The sequence below is a fragment of the Caretta caretta genome, chromosome 22 (genome assembly GCF_965140235.1).
Source record: "Caretta caretta isolate rCarCar2 chromosome 22, rCarCar1.hap1, whole genome shotgun sequence".
NCBI classification, from domain to species: domain Eukaryota; kingdom Metazoa; phylum Chordata; order Testudines; family Cheloniidae; genus Caretta; species Caretta caretta.
In genome coordinates, this window is record NC_134227.1 from 7,031,590 (window position 1) to 7,051,110 (window position 19,521).

Below are 19,521 nucleotides of genomic sequence, written 5' to 3' on the forward strand. Positions count from 1 at the left end.
TGCCTCTCTGGTCAGCTCACTGCAGTTCAGTCTTTCCCGCCTGTGCTCACCGAGTGTCACACTCCCATCCAGGGATCATGGGTTTAAAACTGAGCTTTTCTTAAACTTGAAATATCTAGTGCAGCCAGCACAAGCCTCACACCAGCTCAGTCTGCAGCCAGCATAAGCCTCATACCAGCTCAGTCTCTTTGGGACACAACAACAATAATCCTGATGGCACGACTGTGTTCTCCAAATTAAAGGGGCAGGGCACAGGTAACTGAACCCTGACATTCCCTTGTGAGTGCTACATAATCAAGTCGCCTCTCAATCTTTTCGATAAGCTAAATGGATTCAGCTCTTTTAAAGTCTCCCACTCTAAGGCATTTGCTCCAGCCCTTGAGCCATTTTGGTTCACACCAGGAGCTCATGCTGGCTTGCTTGTCCACTATGACCCCTACATCCTCTTCTGAGTCCCTGCTTTCCAGGAGATGGATTCCCATTCTTTAGGTGTGGCCTGCATTCCCTCTTTCTAGATGTAGAACTTTGAGTTGGCTGTATTCAAATGCAATTTGTTTGAATGCACCCAGGTGACACATGGGTCTTTTTCCTGAGAGCTTACAGTTATTTTCAGCCAGTAGGAGTACTCCCACTACTTTACATTTGCCAACATTGAATTGCACGAGCCACCATGCTGCCCATTCACCTGCTGTGACACTGTATGGAATATGTGGGACACTTCATGATATTGTTGATACCAACATTATAAAATTGCAAGGAATCAGACCTGATATGCCGTGCGAGGTACCTGTGACAATGTTATAATTTGCCAAGTAGGATAATCTTGTTTATATGTTTGTGTCACCTTTGTATTGTGATTTAGAGATATGTAGGGTTTATCTGTATTTCCAAACTTGTGCTGTGTTTCTGGGTGACACCCCCAGACAGATTGGCATCTGCACTGCCTAGCCTGTTCGATGGCCCATCAACGGTCATCAGTGGTACAATGAACCCAAGGTGTATCCACTGGCTCCTTTCCATAAGAGTCAGCAAGACATGTAGGGGCTTGCCTGTGGACAGAGAACTCGAAGGCTGTTCCATGCTCATGTGCTGTGAAGCTTGTGTTTGGGACACAGGAAGTACAAGCCAGATGGCAAAAGGAATATAAAGGGCAGCTGCATCTTCTCTATTTTGTCTTCATTCCTGCTTCTTACCTCTGGAGTGACTTTTCTACAAACTGAAGCTCTGAACAAAGGACTGAATGACCCATCCAAGCTGCGGATGTTGTCCAGAGGGACTTTCAAGCCAGCAACCAACCAATACTTCTAAAAACCTCATATATGGACTTTGAAGTCTCCGTATGTATCTGATTGCTTTACCATTTAATAACTCTCTTCTTGTTCTTTCTGTTTTCTTTATAATAAACTTTAGTACTAGACATTAAAGGATTGGCTGGCAACATGGTATGTTGGGTAAGATCCAAACTAATATTGGCCTGGCAAGGTGGTTGGCTCTTTGGGGTTCAGAAGAACATGTTGTATAGTGAACAGAGTTTTTAAATAACTTCTCATTGTACTGAACCTAGGTGCAGACTGGGAGCCAGAGAACTGGAATGCAATAAAGGGGGCTGTGTGATTTTTTTTTTTCAGCTTCCTGAAAACCAGTGTGGGGATCAGGAGCACAGTTTGTGAATGGTCGGTAAATCTAACTTCAGGTTAACTACTAGTTTTGGAAGAATCTTCTCTCCCTTTTACAGCCTGCCCTGACCTTGGCATTTTCAGTGAGGGCTGTCCCAGGCACCCAGTTCACACCTGCCATGGTGCAGTCTCTCTAGAATTCCTCCCACACTCCACAGAGATTCCTAAACTCACTTCACATCTTTCACAATTTGCTAAATAATGTTCTTGATAGTCAAGTTTCTTGGGCATGACACACAAGTGTGGATCATTAGGGCTGGTTGGGGGTCTGGGTTCCCTACTTGTCATAAATATAAAGGGAAGGGTAACAATCCTTATGTATGCAGTAACATACAATCTCTCCTGGCCAGAGGTACAGAATCCCCTTACCTGTAAGGGGTTAATCAGTTCAATTAACCTAGTTGGCACCTGACCAGAAGGACCAATGGGAAAAGAAGATATTTTCAAATCTAGGGATGGGGGGAGGTTTTGTTTGTGCTCTCTTTGTTTGTTTGTTCCCTCTTGGACAGAGAGAGGGTCCAGGCAGGAAAAACATCTCCTACAAACATACCTAAAATGAGCATCTAAAATTACAAAAATTGTAAGTAAGGCAAGGAAATGTGTTAGATTATCTTTTGTTTTAGCTTGTGAATTTTCCCTATGCTAAGAGGTCACTTAATTCCTGTTTTGTAACTTGGAAGCAGAGTCAGAGGGGAATCCTCTGTGTTTTAAATCTTTTTATCTACCCCGTAAAATTACCTTTCATCCTGATTTTGCAGATGTGATTCTTTTACTTTTTTTTTTTAAATAAAATTCTTCTTTTAAAAACCTGATTGATTTTCAGTGTCCTAAAAACTAGGAGTTTGGTCTGTGCTCACATTGTAACCAATTGGTTAGTATGTTATTCTTAAGCCTCCCCAGGAAAGGGGGTGAAGGGGCTTGGGGGGATATTTTGGGGGGATAGGGCTCCAAGTGGCCCCTCCCTGAATGTTTGTTTAAATCACTTTGGTGGTGGCAGCGATACCGTCCAAGGACAAGGAAAGAAATTTGCGCCTTGGGGAATATTTTAATTTAAGCTGGTGGAATATAAAATGAGGCAGTCTTTCATGCGGGTCCCCACATCTGTACCCCAGAGTTCAGATTGGGGAGGGAACCCTGACACCACTCTTGCTTTGTAAATATCCTCTTGGCTACTAAAAGCTGTTTTGTGGGCTCATGTTGGGCATTGTCTCTGAGATGGCTGGAGATTTGGGGAAATGGTCTCCAACCCCACAAGGAGCACAGGGTGGAGACTGACCGTCATTTCACCCCTGGAAGTCACCTCCACCCCTGTTTGTGCAGAGTCCCTCCCTAGTGACTCTTGTGATAGACACCGAAGGCCACATCTCTCCACAATCCTTTCCAGCCTCTCTTCCCTTAGGGCCTGATCCAAAGCCCACAGAAATCAGCATGACTCTTTCAATTGACTGTAACAGAAGTTAGATCAGGTCCTTAGCAGGCACCTGGAAGGAGAAACTGCAGGATGAGAAACAGACTGACAGACACACAGGAGCTGAGAGCACCCTGTCACTCCATGAGCTCCCTTTGGTCTGGGGTATCTTTCCTGTCCACCCACCACACCCATCCCCTGCTAAGGGTCCATTTAACACTTGCCTGAAAGTTCAACAAAGTGGAAAATGAAAGGAAGGAAAAACCAGTGTCTGGGCAGTAAAAGATGAACCTGACATGTTGTTACTGATCCCTCGTTTCTGTTCGGAGTCACGGTGTGTATTGGTACAAATGTAGTGCCCAAAGTCCTCAGCCAGGACTGGGGCTCCTTGTGCTGGGCGCTGTACAAACACAGGAAGAGATGATCCCTGCCCCACACGCTCTCCCAAGGTCGATGTGGGGGACGTGGTCGTCCAAGGTTGCCATGCTTGGAGGAGCAAAGCCAGGGGTCAGTGTTATGACAGTGTGACAGCGCAGAAGGGGGTGGGGGGGTGCTGTATCCTGGAGGGCTTTGGGGGTTAGGATGAGAGGTTTGTGTCTGGGGTGGTGGTGGAAGAGGGGTAGGCAATGGAGGGGCTTGCAGAGGAGGGCAGGGTGAGACAGGCGAGCAAGGAAACCGATCGTAGCCCCATAGGGTTGCCAACTATCTCATCGCACAAACCCAAACACCGTGGCCTCCCCGCCCCACCCTTTCTCCAAGGCCATGCCCCCACTCACTCCATTCCCCCTCCCTCTGTCACTTGCTCTCCACCACCCTCACTCACTTTCATCAGGCTGGGGTTTCGATGCAGGAGGGGGTGCAGGCTCTGGGCTGGGGAGTGGGACCAAGGGGTTCGGAGTGTGGGAGGGGGCTCAGGGCTGGGGCAGGGGGTTGGGATGCAGGAGAGGGTGTGAGCTCTGGGCTGGGGGGTGGGACCAAGGGGTTCGGAGTGTGGGAGGGGGCTCAGGGCTGGGGCAGGGGGTTGGGATGCAGGAGAGGGTGTGAGCTCTGGGCTGGGGGGTGGGACCAAGGGGTTCGGAGTGTGGGAGGGGGCTCAGGGCTGGGGCAGGGGGTTGGGATGCAGGAGAGGGTGTGAGCTCTGGGCTGGGAGGTGGGACCAAGGGGTTCGGCGTGTGGGAGGAGGCTCAGGGCTGGGGCAGGGGGTTGGGTTGAGGGCTCTGGGCTGGGGGGTGGGGCCAGGGTTGGGGTGCAGGAGAGGGTTCAGGATGCAGGCTTTGGCCACGCGGCGCTGATCTTGGTTGGCTCCTGGAAGCAATCAGCATGTCCGGCTCCTAGGTCCGGGGGGACTAGGGGCTCTCCACGCACTGCCCCTACCTGCAGGCACCACCCCCGCAGCTCCCATTGGCTGTGGTTTACAGCCAATGGGAGCTGTGGAGTCGGTGCTCGGGGTGGGGGAAGTGTGCAGAGAGCCCTTGGCCACCCCTGGGCCTAGGAGCCGGACATGCCGATCGCTTCCGGGAGCTGCGCAGAGCCAGTGCGGGCTTGGAGCCTGCCTTACCCCCGCTGCACCCCCAACCCGACTTTTGGCCTTTTAAAATCTCCCAGATTGCTTTTAATAGTCCCCAGGAGATCGAGGCCGTCTCCGGGAGACTGCCAGCCAGTCTGGGAGAGTTGGCAACCCTACTGAAGCCTCAGCGTTTTGCATGGCCTGGTGGGCAGGGAGGCTGCAGCTGCGGGGGCCGGAGAGCAGGATGCTGCCGTGGGGAAGAGGCAGCGACAGAGCTGAAGGCCTCATTCGCTCTCCTGCACAGGTGCTGGGCCGTGTGTGGAGGTGACGGTACCACAGGACCCTGTGATGCAGGAACGCGGGGCCAGCGTGGAACTTCCCTGCCACTATAAAACCTCGGTTGACAAAAACTTCATTCTGGAGTGGAGGTTTGCGCCAGGCTCTGCAGCGCCCGGGCAGGGCGAGCCGGTGAGGGGAGGACCAGGGTGCCAAGGGGAGGAGCTTGCGGGGGGGGCTTTCTTCAAAATGTGGCTGCTTCCGGCCCAGGGAAAGCCTGCGGGGGGGTCGTTCAAGCCTCTTGAGGCCTGGATGAGGAGCTGATGCAGAAAGCGGGGCTGCAAGTTGTCAGCCCAGGCTGAGGGGCAAATCACCACCAGGGAACAAGAGTGAGGCCAAGGGAAAGCCCCTAAAGGCTGATGGGCTCGTCGTTAGAGCAGGGGGCCCGGTGCAGGGGTGGCCAACCTGAGCCAGAGAAGGAGCCAGAGTTTACCAATGTGTGTTGCCAAAAAGCCACAGTAACATGTCAGCAGCTCCCCCACCCCGCTCCCGGCGTCTCCTGCCCACAGGCAGCCCCCTCCCTCCCCGCACCTCCCGATCAGCTGTTTTGTGGCATGCAGGAGGCTCTGGGAGGCAGGGGGAGGAGCGAGGGCAGTGCAGGCTCAGGCAAGGGGGCGGGAAGGGATGGAGGGGGGGCTGGGCCTGTGGCAGAGCCAGGGGTTGAGCAGTGAGCACCCCCCGGCACATTGGAAAGTTGGCACCTGTAGCTCCAGCCCCGGAATCGGTGCCTAGACAAAGAGCCGCACGTTAACTTCTGAAGAGCCGCACGTGGCTCCGGAGCCCCAGGTTGGCCACCCCTGGCCTAGTGGACAGGGCACTGGAGTGGGACTCGGGAGACCTGGACTCAGCTCTCAGCTTTGCCATTAGTACCCTGGGTGCCTTGGGCAAGTCACTGCCCTCCCTGTGCCTTAGTTTCCCCATCTGTAAAATGGGGCTAATGCTGCTGCCCTCCTTTGTCCAGCACTTTGAGATCTGTGAAGGACACACTCTACCTAAAAAGAAAAGGAGTACTTGTGGCACCTTAGAGACTAACCAATTTATTTGAGCATGAGCTTTCGTGAGCTACAGCTCACTTCATCGGATGCATACCGTGCTTTTCTTTTTGCGAATACAGACTAACACGGCTGTTACTCTGAACACTCTACCTAAGCGCTGGCTGTTGCTTTTTTCCCAACCAATATTTTTTGAGTCAAAAAATGAAGTTTTGTCTAAATGTTTCCTGAAAGCGGCTCAGGCTGGTCCAAATTTTTAATGGTTCCAGCAGCAACAAAAAGAATTTGAACCAACGCAAGGGGCGCTCACTCCCGCTTCCGAAGCAATGCCAGCTGAATCCATTTCATTCCCAACTTTTGGTAGAAATTAAATTGGAGGTTTTTGAGTGGCTCTAACATTACTGCAGAATGTGGGGGGAGCAGCCAGCCCAGAGGGGCCCTCAGATCCAAGTGATGTATGTCTGCTACCAGTGAGGCCTCGTATCCAAGAGCAGGGATGGGACCAGGGTCAACTGGGAGGCTGGGGAAGGACCCGTGGAGGCAATTGAATGAGAAGCTCAGAGGCATGTACAATCATGAGTGTCACTGCAGATACAACTGTTGTTTCCGACAGCCAGTGGGAACAGCCAATGGGATGTTCTCATCCATCGAGGGGGAAGGATGGGCTTGTGGTTAAAGCCCTGGGCTGGGTGCAAGAGATCTGGGCTCTATTGCTAGCCCTGCCACAGGCTTTCTGGCTGGGCCTGTGCGTTCCCCTGGGATACGCCGTGTATGGCCGGGTAGGACTGTGTGTTGTCCCATAGAATCATAGACTATCAGGTTTGGAAGGGACCTCAGGAGGTCATCTAGTCCAACCCCCTGCTCAAAGCAGGACCAATCCCCAACTAAATTATCCCAGCCAGGGCTTTGTCAAGCCTGACCTTAAAAACTTCTAAGGAAGGAGATTCTACCACCTCCCTAGGTAACGCATTCCAGTGTTTCACCACCCTCCTAGTGAAAAAGTTTTTCCTAATATCCAACCTAAACCTCCCCCACGGCAACTTGAGACCATCACTCCTTGTTCTGTCATCAGCTACCACTCAGAACAGTCTAGATCCATCCTCTTTGGAACCCTCTTTCACGTAGTTGAAAGCAGCTATCAAATCCCCCCCATTCTTCTCTTCCGCAGACTAAACAATCCCAGCTCCCTCAGCCTCTCCTCGTAAGTCATGTGTTCCAGACCCCTAATCATTTTTGTTGCCCTCCGCTGGATGTTTTCCAATTTTTCCACATCTTTCTTGTAGTGTGGGGCCCAAAACCGGACACAGTACTCCAGATGAGGCCTCACCAATGTTGAATAGAGGGGAACGACCACGTCCTTCGATCTGCTGGCAATGCCCCTAATTATACATCCCAAAATGCCATTGGCCTTCTTGGCAACAAGGGCACACTGTTGACTCATATCCAGCTTCTCGTCCACTGTAACCCCCAGGTCCTTTTCTGCAGAACTGCTGCCGAGCCATTCGGTCCCTAGTCTGTAGCGGTGCATTGGGTTCTTCCGTCCTAAGTGCAGGACTCTGCACTTGTCCTTGTTGAACCTCATCAGATTTCTTTTGGCCCAATCCTCTAAGTTGTCTGGGTCCCTCTGTATCCTATCCCTGCCCTCCAGCGTATCTACCTCTCCTCCCAGTTTTTGACTTCACGTCCCATATTGTGTACTATCAGCCCCTCCCTCTTTTGTGTTTCTGTCTCCTGGTGAATCTCTCAAACCCCTCGTCTCCCCCTTGCATGAGCCCTGAGCCCCGACCCGCGACTGGCTGCTGGAGTCTCTGAAGTTTTTGCCATAACCTGCTCTCCCAAGCCACATGCTTTGCAATGACAATGCAGAGCCAGCCGGAGGGCAGGTTTGCTCTTGGCGCTGCGTGACACTCCGGTGCCTCCCTCGTCCGATCCGCCTTCATTCACCGTGTCGGTATTGGACAAACCCCTGTCTGTGAGGGGACCCCAGCAAACGTTCTCCTCTCCCTGCAGATCCTCTACTTCACGAATGACAAGCTGTACAAGCCCGGCTCCCAGGCCAAACGACTCAGCTTCCTGCACAACCCTCCCACCATGGGGGATGCGACCCTTCAGCTAGCTAACGTCCGCCCCTCGGACAACGGCACATACATCTGCGAGGTGAACAACCCTCCGGACTTCTACGGCAGTGGCTCGGGGCTCATCCACTTCACCGTGCTGAGTGAGTCTGGGTACTGCGATTCCATGGCCCGCCACGGAAGGGGGATCTTGGGCCAGGCCCGAGAGCAGCTAGGATCCTGTCTGTCTGGCCTTGGAGCTGGGGCTGGGATATTGCGGGTCCCCTTGTATCGCATGAGTCAGTGTTCCCATCTGTACAAAGGGGTAATGACCTGGACCTTCTTGGAAAGTGCTTTGGGATCTCTGGGTGGGAAGTGGCAGAGAAGAGCAATTATTACAGTAGCTTCCCATTCACTGGCCTTTGCGTGGCACTCTGCAGAGAGCTAGACGGATGGCAGGGAGACGAGTGGGTGGAAGGAGAAGAAGAGAGGAGGGGCTGGTGGATGTGGGGAGCAGGAGAACAAACAGATGAGACTCAGTTAAACAAGGTAGTGACACAGGAATGTCAGCAGTGAGCGGGTGCCGGCTGACCGCAGTGGCAGGGGAGACAGCCAGGTGCCGTGCTACACAATGATAGTGCATGCTCCTAGTACAGAAATCCATTGTTTTCTCTTCTCATTTCCCATTCAGTGCCTCCATCTACCCCTGTTTGTAAAGGGACAGAATATACCCGGATTGGGGGTGATGCCACGCTGACCTGCAGCTCCGTGGAGGGGGTGCCTGCCCCTACTTACACCTGGTCACGGGTGGACTCCAAGACCTCATTGCCATTGGCCAATATGGTGCAAAGTAGGTGGAGAGTGCCATCCCTTATAGACCTCCTGTGCAGAGATGTGTAAAGCCGCCACTGACGGATTCTGAGTGATCTGATAGAAACAGAATTGAAGGAATCCAGACACCAACATATCATAGAATCATAGAATATCAGGGTTGGAAGGGACCTCAGGAGGTCATCTAGTCCAACCCCCTGCTCAAAAGCAGGACCCATCCCCAATTAAATCATCCCAGCCAGGGCTTTGTCAAGCCTGACCTTAAAAACTTCTAAGGAAGGAGATTCCACCACCTCCCTAGGCAACGCATTCCAGTGTTTCACCACCCTCCTAGTGAAAAATTTTTTCCTAATATCCAACCTAAACCTCCCCCACTGCAACTTGAGACCATTACTCCTTGTCCTGTCCTCTTCCACCACTGAGAATAGTCTAGAACCATCCTCTCTGGAACCACCTCTCAGGTAGTTGAAAGCAGCTATCAAATCCCCCCTCATTCTTCTCTTCCGCAGACTAAACAATCCCAGTTCCCTCAGCCTCTCCTCATAAGTCATGTGTTCCAGACCCCTAATAATTTTTGTTGCCCTTCGCTGGACTCTCTCCAATTTATCCACATCCTTCTTGTAGTGTGGGGCCCAAAACTGGACACAGTACTCCAGATGAGGCCTCACCAATGTCAAATAGAGGGGGACGATCACGTCCCTCGATCTGCTCACTATGCCCCTACTTATACATCCCAAAATGCCATTGGCCTTCTCGGCAACAAGGGCACACTGTTGACTCATATCCAGCTTCTCGTCCACTGTCACCCCTAGGTCCTTTTCCGCAGAACTGCTGCCTAGCCATTCGGTCCCTAGTCTGTAGCTGTGCATTGGGTTCTTCCGTCCTAAGTGCAGGACCCTGCACTTATCCTTATTGAACCTCATCAGATTTCTTTTGGCCCAATCGTCCAATTTGTCTAGGTCCCTCTGTATCCTATCCCTGCCCTCCAGCGTATCTACCACTCCTCCCAGTTTAGTATCATCCGCAAATTTGCTGAGAGTGCAATCCACACCATCCTCCAGATCATTTATGAAGATATTGAACAAAACCGGCCCCAGGACCGACCCCCTGGGGCACTCCACTTGACACCGGCTGCCAACTAGACAGTGGTCCATCCCATCCAGTATCCCAGCTCTAGCAGTGACCTAGGCCTGATGCTTTGGAGGAAGGTGAAAAAAGGATCTGACCCATTGTACAAAGCTATCCAGGGTTGGGGAAGCTTCTTTCCTCCCCTGTCAGATAAGTTTATATCTGAAGCATGGAGGTACACTCTGTTGTGATTTGGGGAATAACCAGTCCCTCTTAAAATCCAGGTATCAGATTTAATGTTGACCTCCTGTGATTGTATGAATTCCAGAGGCTCTTGTGGCCAGATGCTGTCTGGAGTAACCAGCTGTGAGTCTCAAGTAATTCTCTGGCTGAAAAGGGAATATTTTAGAAATTAGGAAAAAAAAGGTCAGGGCCCAGTCCCACAAACTCTCTCACATGCATCCTGACATATGGAGTCACAGACCCCATTAATCAGAAGGTACTCCATTTATTAAAGAAAACAGCTGTAAACTACAGACCCAATCAGAGAGTCACACAGCTCAAGGTCCAGCTTTGTCTGCCGTGTTCACCCAGAACCGCACCCTCTGGAACTCTGTACCCCACACAGCGACATCTGGTGGCTGAATAATATACTGCATGTAAATACATTGCAACCGGCACAGTCCCGACACGCAGGAGCAGTCTCGTTGATTTAAATGAAAGCACTGACCGGAGTAGAGACTACTTATTTGAGTCTGAGTTTGCAGGATCAGACCCTTAATCTTAGCTGTATAAACTCATTTTTCAGTGCCATTTGGAGTTTCCTTTGCTACCAGTAGGTTGCACCTGTGGATCAGTTTCGGAGGCAAATACCATGTCCTTGTTTGTTTGAATATATTTTAACGTCTCAGACAGAAGCTGAAGAGGAGTTGCTCCTCAGTTTCAGAGCAGTGGTTTTGCTCTTCACCAGGATTTCTTCCAGCAAGTTTGAACCAGACTAGATCTTTAAAATAGATCTTAAAGAAAAACCCCAAAGGACACAGCCTAGAAGCAAAACCTCCTCTTCAAAGGCCCCTTTGAGTCCTTTTCAACAGAGTCTGATCAGAGGCCTGAATCCTCCATCAGATGCTGGGGCAGCAGCTGGGGGAGAGTTGCTGGTGAAGCTCTCAGTGGAAGTGGAGCCGACTGTTCCCTTTCCGGGGTTAAGGAGTCTCACCTTCCCGTATCTCTCCCCTTGATGTCTTGCAGTCTCCGCTCTGGGGCTGTCTCTCCTCTGGACTCAGGGCAGGAAACCAGCATCTTGCCCGTTAATGCACTTAGTGACTGAAATGACAATGTTTATTTCAAGGGCCGGTCTCTTTGCAGACTCACTCTAGGGCAGTTAAGCCCTGGGGCATAGAAGGCACATGGCCTGTTGAAGACAGCCTCCGGCTATCTGTCTTGATCTATGAGCATGAGCTTGTAGGAGATACAGGGAGGAGCAAATCCAGGGCCCAGTTCCACAACCACGGATGAGCACTGGGTGGAACGATTCACATTGGCTGGGTCTAGAGTGACTCACAACCATGTGTGCCAGCCTCAGGGAAGACTGTTAAGAAGCAGGGTGTTCTACACTTAGACTTCACCAACCAAGTATCAAGTGTGAGCTCCTCAAGCTCTAAAACAGCCTTACTGTAGAGCAGGGGTGGCCAGACTTACTGGCCCTCTAAGCCACGTATGACAGTTCTGCAGTTTCTCGTTGGAGTCAGACATTAAGAATTATAACATTCAAAAACCAGCAGAAGAACACTTCAATCTCCCTGGACACTCAACAACACTGGCAATTAAAAGTGGCCATTCTTCAACAAAAAAAAAACTTCAAAAAACAGACTCCAGCGAGAAACTGCAGAACTGGAATTAATTTGCAAACTGGACACCATCGAATTAGGCCTGAATAGAGACTGGGAGTGGATGGGTCATTACAAAAACCAATTTCCCTCTGCTGATACTCACACCTTCTTGTCAACTGTTTGAAATGTGCTAATGAGGCCAATGTAATCAAGGTGGCCCTACAAAAGTTATTTTTTTCCCTCCCTTGGTATTCACCCCTTCTTGTCAACTGTTGAGAATAGCCCACTTCCACTTTAATTGAATTGGCTCATTAGCACTGACCCCTCCACTTGGTAAGGCAACTCCCATCTTTTCATATGCTGTGTATTTATACCTGCCTCTGTATTTTCCACTCCATGCATCTGATGAAGTGGGTTTTAGCCCACGAAAGCTTATGCCCAAATAAATGTTAGTCTAAGGTGCCGCAAGGACTCCTTATTGTTTTTTGCTGATATAGGCTAACACGGCTATCACTCTGAAACAAAGTCTTTGTTCTTCAGTGTTTCACAATGGCTCATCTGGGCCTTCTTGGTGCAGGACCATTAATTTTTCATTAATTAATGCTTCTTTCCTGGTTGGTGAGGTACACAGCTTAACAATGCAAACACTCAATATAAGTTTACCGTCTGGGATACAGATGTTATAAGGTGATCAATGCATGCAGCAACTCACAAGCGTGTCATAAAGTCCCAACACTGAACACATTATAACTCTAACATCTGTTGTAACAATGCTAACTCACAAGTGAGCCAGGCTGGTTTCCAGCTGTGCATTTGTCAGTGTTCAGTGAGCCTTGGCATGAACTGGCACCTGGTCTGCAAGCATCACAGGCTGCTTCTGCCAAGTCATCTCCAGAGCTTGAGCACCGAACCTTCCCCGACCCCCACACAGAGAAGGGCTGACTGCAAACTCTGGCCTTTCAGAAGCCCTTCCCAATCAATCACTCAGAGGGTCCCAGTGGCCAATATGGACTATTTATGACATGGTAGGGAATCGGGTTGCAAAGCTGCCTTGCCGCACAGGGTGCTAGGCACACATGCAATTGTGTGAACTACACTGGCCTAGCACATGTGCCCATGTCTCCCTCTAGTGGCTGACTCTAGAGAGGAGAACAGCCTGCTACTTGCTCGCAGCAAGTGGAGTTCTCCTCTAGCTCACCTGGCAGCGGCCTTGGGAGCTGAAAGTCCCAGCGTCAGTCCCTGCTGCTGACCACAGTCATATCCATGCGCTCACGGTTGGCTACTCCCTGTCTCTCCTTGTGCGGGGTAGAGCTCATCTCACAGTCCAGTTCATTCACCCTTTGGAAAGGCTGCCACAGCCCAGTGCTGAGTTGGGGGCTGCTATGCTCTCTCTACCCCACGCCCGCTCCCTCTGCCAGCACAGGGGGGTTCCTCCAGGTGCCTCTGGCATTAACGATGGTCCTGCTGCTTTTCTCCTTACAGATGACCAAACCGGGAAGCTGCAGCTGACGAACCTCTCGCTGGCATTCTCAGGGACCTACCAGTGCGTGGCCTCCAACCAGTTTGGCCATGTCAGTTGCCAAGTGACAGTCAATGTGGCAGGTGAGATGTCCACCCTCGTTGTGTCTGTGCGCCCTATTCTGCCCACCAGGAGTGCTGCCTTCTGCCCACATGGCCCAACCCCTCCTCTGAAATATGCCTGCTGGTGCCTCCCTGCTATGCCAGGAGACTGGCGCGCTGACAGACAGCAATGATTGCAAGGGCAGAGGTCACATGGGACCAGCACAATCTTTACAGTCCTGCAAGGAGCTAGTGAGAAAACGGAGCAGCTTGGATGTGCAGGGAAGTAGCTGAAAGCCTACAGTCCCCCCCGCAGGGTCCCCGCCAAAGCCATGCTGCTGTGGTGGAAAGGGTGCACTTGGAAGCAGGGAAGAGGACACTGATTTCCATGCAGGTTCTGAAATCTGTGTAGTCCTCAGGGTGGCAGTGGGCTTTGGGGGCTGGGCTCCACCCACCAACAATTCCACGTGGAGACAAACCCCACTCCCCGATGGAAAGACAGGGGCAAACTTCCGAGGCTGGACTCTGTTTCTAAGTTTCTCTTTGTTGCTATGGGCAAAGTTTTTTTTTTTCAAGCTGTTAGATTTCCGAGGCAGCTTTTCACCATGGCAACCTATTAATATCACATAGTGTTGGTTGATTCAATTAAGGTAAACGATCCAATCTGTTCCTGGGGTGTCCCTGTTTCTGAGCCCAGATCTCAGAGCACAGCCTCAAATGAGCCATCCCCCGCTAACGAGGCCTGGGTTCCATGCATTGGCTTCTCCTACAAGACCCTCCCGTGGGCTATTTACAACTCTGCCTTGTCCTTCTCTCCTTCTGCCCTCTTCTCTCCACTGAAACTTACTGTCCTCAAGGTCCCCTGCAAGTGCCACCTCTCCCTCCCCTTGGCTTTTATGCCACTGTCCTGACACCTCCCCAGCTACCCCTCTCTACTGCGTGCTATCTAGCCGGCACCATTGAGGGCTCTAGCTGCAACACTGGAGAATCGGCAGAAATTGCCACGGTTATTCCTAGCACTTGTGCTGCCCACAGCCACGGTAAGGTGGGGCTTGTCCTCGCCTGTCACTGTTTTCTCTGTGGATCCGGTGAAGGCATGAATAGCTGTTCTGTGCCCCTCCCCAGGAGAGAGACAGGCCAACTCCATCCCAGGTGCAGCCCAGAAACTGGATTGATGGGCAGGTGGGGCGGGGATTGGAGGACTTCCCAGCTGCAGTGCCCCCAAAGGGAACATCTGGGATGCGCAGCAACTGTTGGGACCGTCAGCATCGAGATGCTTTCTTGCTGATGGTTCAGTGTTGGGGTGTGGGGCTGCTCGCATTGTCCCATTCCCTCCTGGAGGTGGCACAGGAGGTTGGGGAATCGGGGGGGGGGGAGCATTTATTGCTCCCTCTTCCCAAAGGGGCGGGACCTGTGTGCCCTGTCGATTGCAACGCCCTGGGTCCTGACACAAGGCTCGGGGAATGGGAGCTGGTTCTTCTCGCTCAGCCCCTCACCATGGGGCTTTGCTACCATCTAGTGGCTGACGTGCCGGCTGCTCTCTGAATTCCTAGGGCTGAGGCTTTTTTGTCGCTCTGGCTGAGAGTTCGCTCCTACCCACCCTGGGGGAAGTTGCAGCTGCTTTATGCTGAGGCCTAGAGTCTGTCCACAGCCTGGGGCCACCATGCTCACCCATCTTCAGTCAGTAGGATTCACAGTGAGGAGTTTTTGGTGCATCTCTTGTCTCCTTCAGCCTTTCTCTTGAGGGCTCCTTTGCATTTCCTCTTCTTCCTCTTTCCTGTTGCAGGGAGCCCTGAGCTGAGGTTTTCAAGCAGTCTAGTGGGAGGCTAGACCCAGATTTCAACCCACTAGCCAGGAAAGTGACTGACACCAGCTGAGGATCTGGGCGTAGATCTTTAGAGATTCATCCAGGGCCCGGTCAGGAATGCCTGAGGGCTGGTCAGGAAACTCGAATGCCGCTTTGTGAAAAACGTGGAGGTTCCGACAGTCGCTTTCATTCCAGAACACACCTGAGCGTGCAACATGCTTGTGAAACAGAGAAAGCACTGCCTTCCTAAATAGCCAACAGCACGGTGTTTGGGGCCTTTGCCTGCTATGTAGGAGACCCAGGTTCAAATCCCTGCTGTGCCTGGTTTAGAGCTCTCTTGGGAGTCGAGTTTTGACCTATCCATTGTCATGAGAAGTTCTGGTTTCAACAAACCTGCCTTTTGCAATGACAAACCATGTTTGATGACAAATTCCCAAGCAGATCCCATATTCTGGCTCTGGAGTTAGTGTTCAAGGAAATCTTCTCCCTTGGTGATTGCTAGGGCCTTGGCCCCTGCTGGGCTAAGAATCCCCCCCCACCCCCGGTGAACCTGCTCACTGCTAAGGACTGTATCCCAGGTGTTGCTTTTAACGCCGGCCTCCACGAGTCAGGTCCCATTTGGCACATGGATCCCGCTCAGGTCTGGCTCCCTGTGTTAATTAGTGCTTGCATCTGTGAGAGCTCCCTTCTTAGCTGGCTTCACAGCCTGACCGAGCGAGGCCTAAAGGGACAGGGTGAGAGCCATCTGCATGTGGGAAGGGTGTAAATGCCTCGGCTGGAGATGCAGTATGGTGCGCCAGGAGGGAGGGATGAAATGAAGGAAAGACGATTTTAGCGAGGCAGTCCCCTGGGCGAGAGAGAGCAGTGTGTGACTGGGGAAGTCTCTCCCATAGGAGGGGTGGGAGTGCCTTCATGGGGACCTTTAAAAGGGCAGAGCCTTAGAAAATGCTCCAACAGGGAATGCTCCTAGCCCGGCCTGAAGTGATCTGAAAGGGTTTCTCTGTGTCCAATTTCTGAGACTACCTTCCATCAAAACAAATCTGCTCTGTTGAAACGCAGAGAGCTCTCCCAGGAAGACCCCAGGCCTGGCTCATCTTCTAGAAATGTCTGGTGATAAAGGGCTGGAGGGATAATGCAGAGTTGGGAGGCCTCAAGTTCTAATCCTGACTCTGATTCACTCTGTGACCTCAGGCAAGTCACTGCCTCAGTTTCCCTCTCTGGTTTCAGAGTAACAGCCGTGTTAGTCTGTATTCGCAAAAAGAACAGGAGGACTTGTGGCACCTTAGAGACTAACCAATTTATCTGAGCATGAGCTTTCGTGAGCTACAGCTCACTTCATCGGATGCATGCCGTGGAAACTGCAGCAGACATTATATACACACAGAGATCATGAAACAATACCTCTTCCCACCCCACTCTCCTGCTGGTAATAGCTTATCTGTGGATAGAAGAATGTGGCTGGAACTGACTCATGGGCCTACTGATCCAGGGGAGAGCAGTTGGTGCTGGTCCTTCTACTGAGTAAGGGTGTGAAGGTTCCTGCACTGCCCTCTTTAAAAAGTGGTGTGCTGGGATAGGTGTGAACAGGCCTGGCTGAGAGGAGACAGAACAAACTCCAGAGCATCAAAAAAAGAACAGGAGGACTTGTGGCACCTTAGAGACTAACCAATTTATTTGAGCATAAGCTTTCGTGAGCTACAGCTCACTTCATCAGATGCATACTGTGGAAAGTGTAGAAGATCTTTTTATACATACAAAGCATGAAAAAATATCTCCCCCCACCCCACTCTCCTGCTGGTAACAGCTTATCTAAAGTGACCACTCTCCTTACAATGTGTATGATAATCAAGGTAGGCCATTTCTAGCACAAATCCAGGGTTTAACAAGAACGTCTGGGGGTTGGAAAAAACAAGGGCATCACAGAGAGTCGATTTAATTGTGTTATGACCAAGCAAAGGAGCCTGCAGCCTTTGCACCCATGACAGATCTATGTTGGTTAGGAATGTTTGACTGCTCTAGCTTTTTCTCCTGGCCGTCCTTTCCCTGTTCTTACTCGGTCACTCTGTTTTCCTTTGTCTCATAGGATCATAGAATATCAGGGTTGGAAGGAACCTCAGGAGGTCATTTAGTCCAACCCCCTGCTCAAAGCAATCCCCAATTAAATCATCCCAGCCAGGGCTTTGTCAAGCCTGACCTTAAAAACTTCTAAGGAAGGAGATTCCACTACCTCCCTAGGTCTCTTCCCAATGCTTTTCTCTAGCTTTCCTTTCCGGGCTCTTCCTTCGGGCTCTTGCACACCACAGTTGTTTCAAAGTCACTAAGGGCCAAATTTGGGGCTCATTACTGGCTGCCGATCACAGAAATCTAGCCACAGGGGGTGGAAAGCCCAGAGTTACCTGCTAAGCCAACCTCCACCTCTTGGGTTTGTGTTCCCCATAGGCACTGGGGAAGCTGGAGTGATCGCAGGAGCTGTGATAGGAGTGTTGCTGGTGGTCTTACTGCTCGGGGCAGCTGCGATCTATCTGTTCTGGTACAGAAAGGAGGAGTCCCGGTCCACAGTCACTGGGAACGATATAAGGTTAGAACCTGTAACCAGGCGCAGACTCACTGGCGGCGCCTCCTGCTGGTGGTCTCAGGGAATTAGCGTTCCAGCCTCCAGAGCGCCCTCTTCAGGGAGGTGTCTCGCCTTGCTGCTGGCTCCCATGTCCCTCCCAGGACCCCAGTGTCCCTTTCACTGGGTGCTGCCCCCTGGCAGTACCCCACAGTTCTGGGTCTCACCCTCCCAGGGGAACCCCCCACCCACTATCCCTACCTCGCCTTAGTCATAGGCTCCTGCCAGTCCCCAGCTAGCCCCAACGCCCTGGGGCAGACTGCAGTGTGAGCCACTCATCACCGGCAAGGCTGGATTTGGACCTGCTGCCTCTCCCTAATCTCAGGCTGCAACCCCAGTACCTGTTGGGCCTAATGCTCGGCCACAGCTGGGGCTTTCCTGGCTGGAGCTCCCCAGGCCCTTCCCTAGCCCTGCTCCAATCTAGGTACTCTGCTTGGGTCCCTGCAGCCGGGTCCCTCCCTCTCAGAAGTGAGAGTCTCTCTCTTCTGCTCCTGGCTTCCCTGGCTTTTATGAGGCCCACTGGGTCTGTTTGGGGCATGGCCCCCAGCTGCGGCTCCTCTGCCAATCAGCCCAGCTCTTCCCCTGCCCCAGCCCTCTCCCAGGGCTACCTTAAACCCCTCTGCTTGTCCACCCCGCTACAGAACCCCTGAGCAAAGGCAGGCCCACCCCAGGCAGCATCAGTGCAAACTTCCCCGTCCCCCACCCACACACTTCCTCCCTGACCTAGGGCGCAGAGGGGAGTTCCGTCTGTGCTTAGCTTCTCTGCCAAGGCTGCGGATGGAAGCTAGTCTCTGTTGTGGGGATGTGGACGCCAGTGACCCACCAGCTCATTTCACATAGGCCGCTGAGCAGTGTTCATAGGCCGTAGGTCACTGCTGATCCAGGGCAGATTTAACCCAGTGAGCAAAGTTGAAAGGCTCTTGCTGACAACTCCCACCATTTCCATCCTGCCCCCTGGGGCTTGTTGTCTTTGGGCAAGAGACACAGCCGCTGAAGCACGGACCCTCTACCTGGTGCTAGACTGGAGAGCATGCTGCTCTGTGGGGCTGGCAGGAAGGATGGGACAGGCGATGGGGTCATAGGTTTTCTTTGTCTCTAACTGATCTGATGGAGTGATTGTGGCTTCCCATAGGGAGGCTGGCAAGCCCCTCGGTACAAAGATGTCACTCTGCACCAGTGTGCGGAGAGAGCTTTGTTAAAGGGAGGGAGGGCCCATCCTTCGCTGGGGTCAGTCGTGTTCATGGATGCTGATGTAGCTCAGCCAGATGGTGCCAGATCTAGCTGATTCGTTTCCTGTTTGTTTACAGGGAGGATGCCACTGCCCCGGGGATCTCAGACGCCTCCTTGCAGAGACACGGCAGCGACCCCGGGAGCCGCCTCCTGAAGCAGCCGGTGTCGAGGCCAGAGTCTGCCAGCACCACCAAGTCCAGACTCAACATGGTTGTGTGAGCGGGGGGGCGGCACTAGCTCCAGTTCCCCTCAGAAACCTCTGCTGGATTTTGATACGTGACCCTTTTTAAAAAAAATAATCAAGGCTTTTACTGTCTCCCATTTACTGCATGGGGGGACCATGCAGGGACCCCTGTCGAACAGCCTAGTAAACACTTCCCCTGTTGTACACTTCCCCTGGGTTGGGACGCATGGATCAGTATGTCTACGTAACCACTGAGTATGCAAATCCATATACCTTTGTACTTTCATTGCCTCCTTGGTGCAGCTGGGGCAGAGAGAGGCCAGCAGGACCGGAGTGGGGGGAAGATCGCAGCCAGCCGAGCTGCAGGGGGAGAGCAGCGAGGGACTTGGCTTCATTCCTCCCCTTGCGGCAGCTCCACGGAGCTCTTA

The 19,521-nt window shown here is 52.0% G+C and overlaps 1 protein-coding gene across 1 annotated transcript; it reads left to right on the forward strand.

Moving 5' to 3' along the window:
- Window positions 1-4,939: 4,939 nt before the first annotated feature.
- On the forward strand, window positions 4,940-19,128 carry VSIG2 (V-set and immunoglobulin domain containing 2). Its single transcript, XM_048827602.1, has 6 exons — window positions 4,940-5,059; window positions 7,930-8,137; window positions 8,665-8,823; window positions 13,184-13,303; window positions 17,508-17,646; window positions 18,987-19,128. The coding sequence occupies exons 1-6, from the start codon at window positions 4,940-4,942 to the stop codon at window positions 19,126-19,128; spliced, it is 888 nt and encodes a 295-aa protein (XP_048683559.1).
- The last annotated feature ends 393 nt before the right edge of the window (window positions 19,129-19,521 follow it).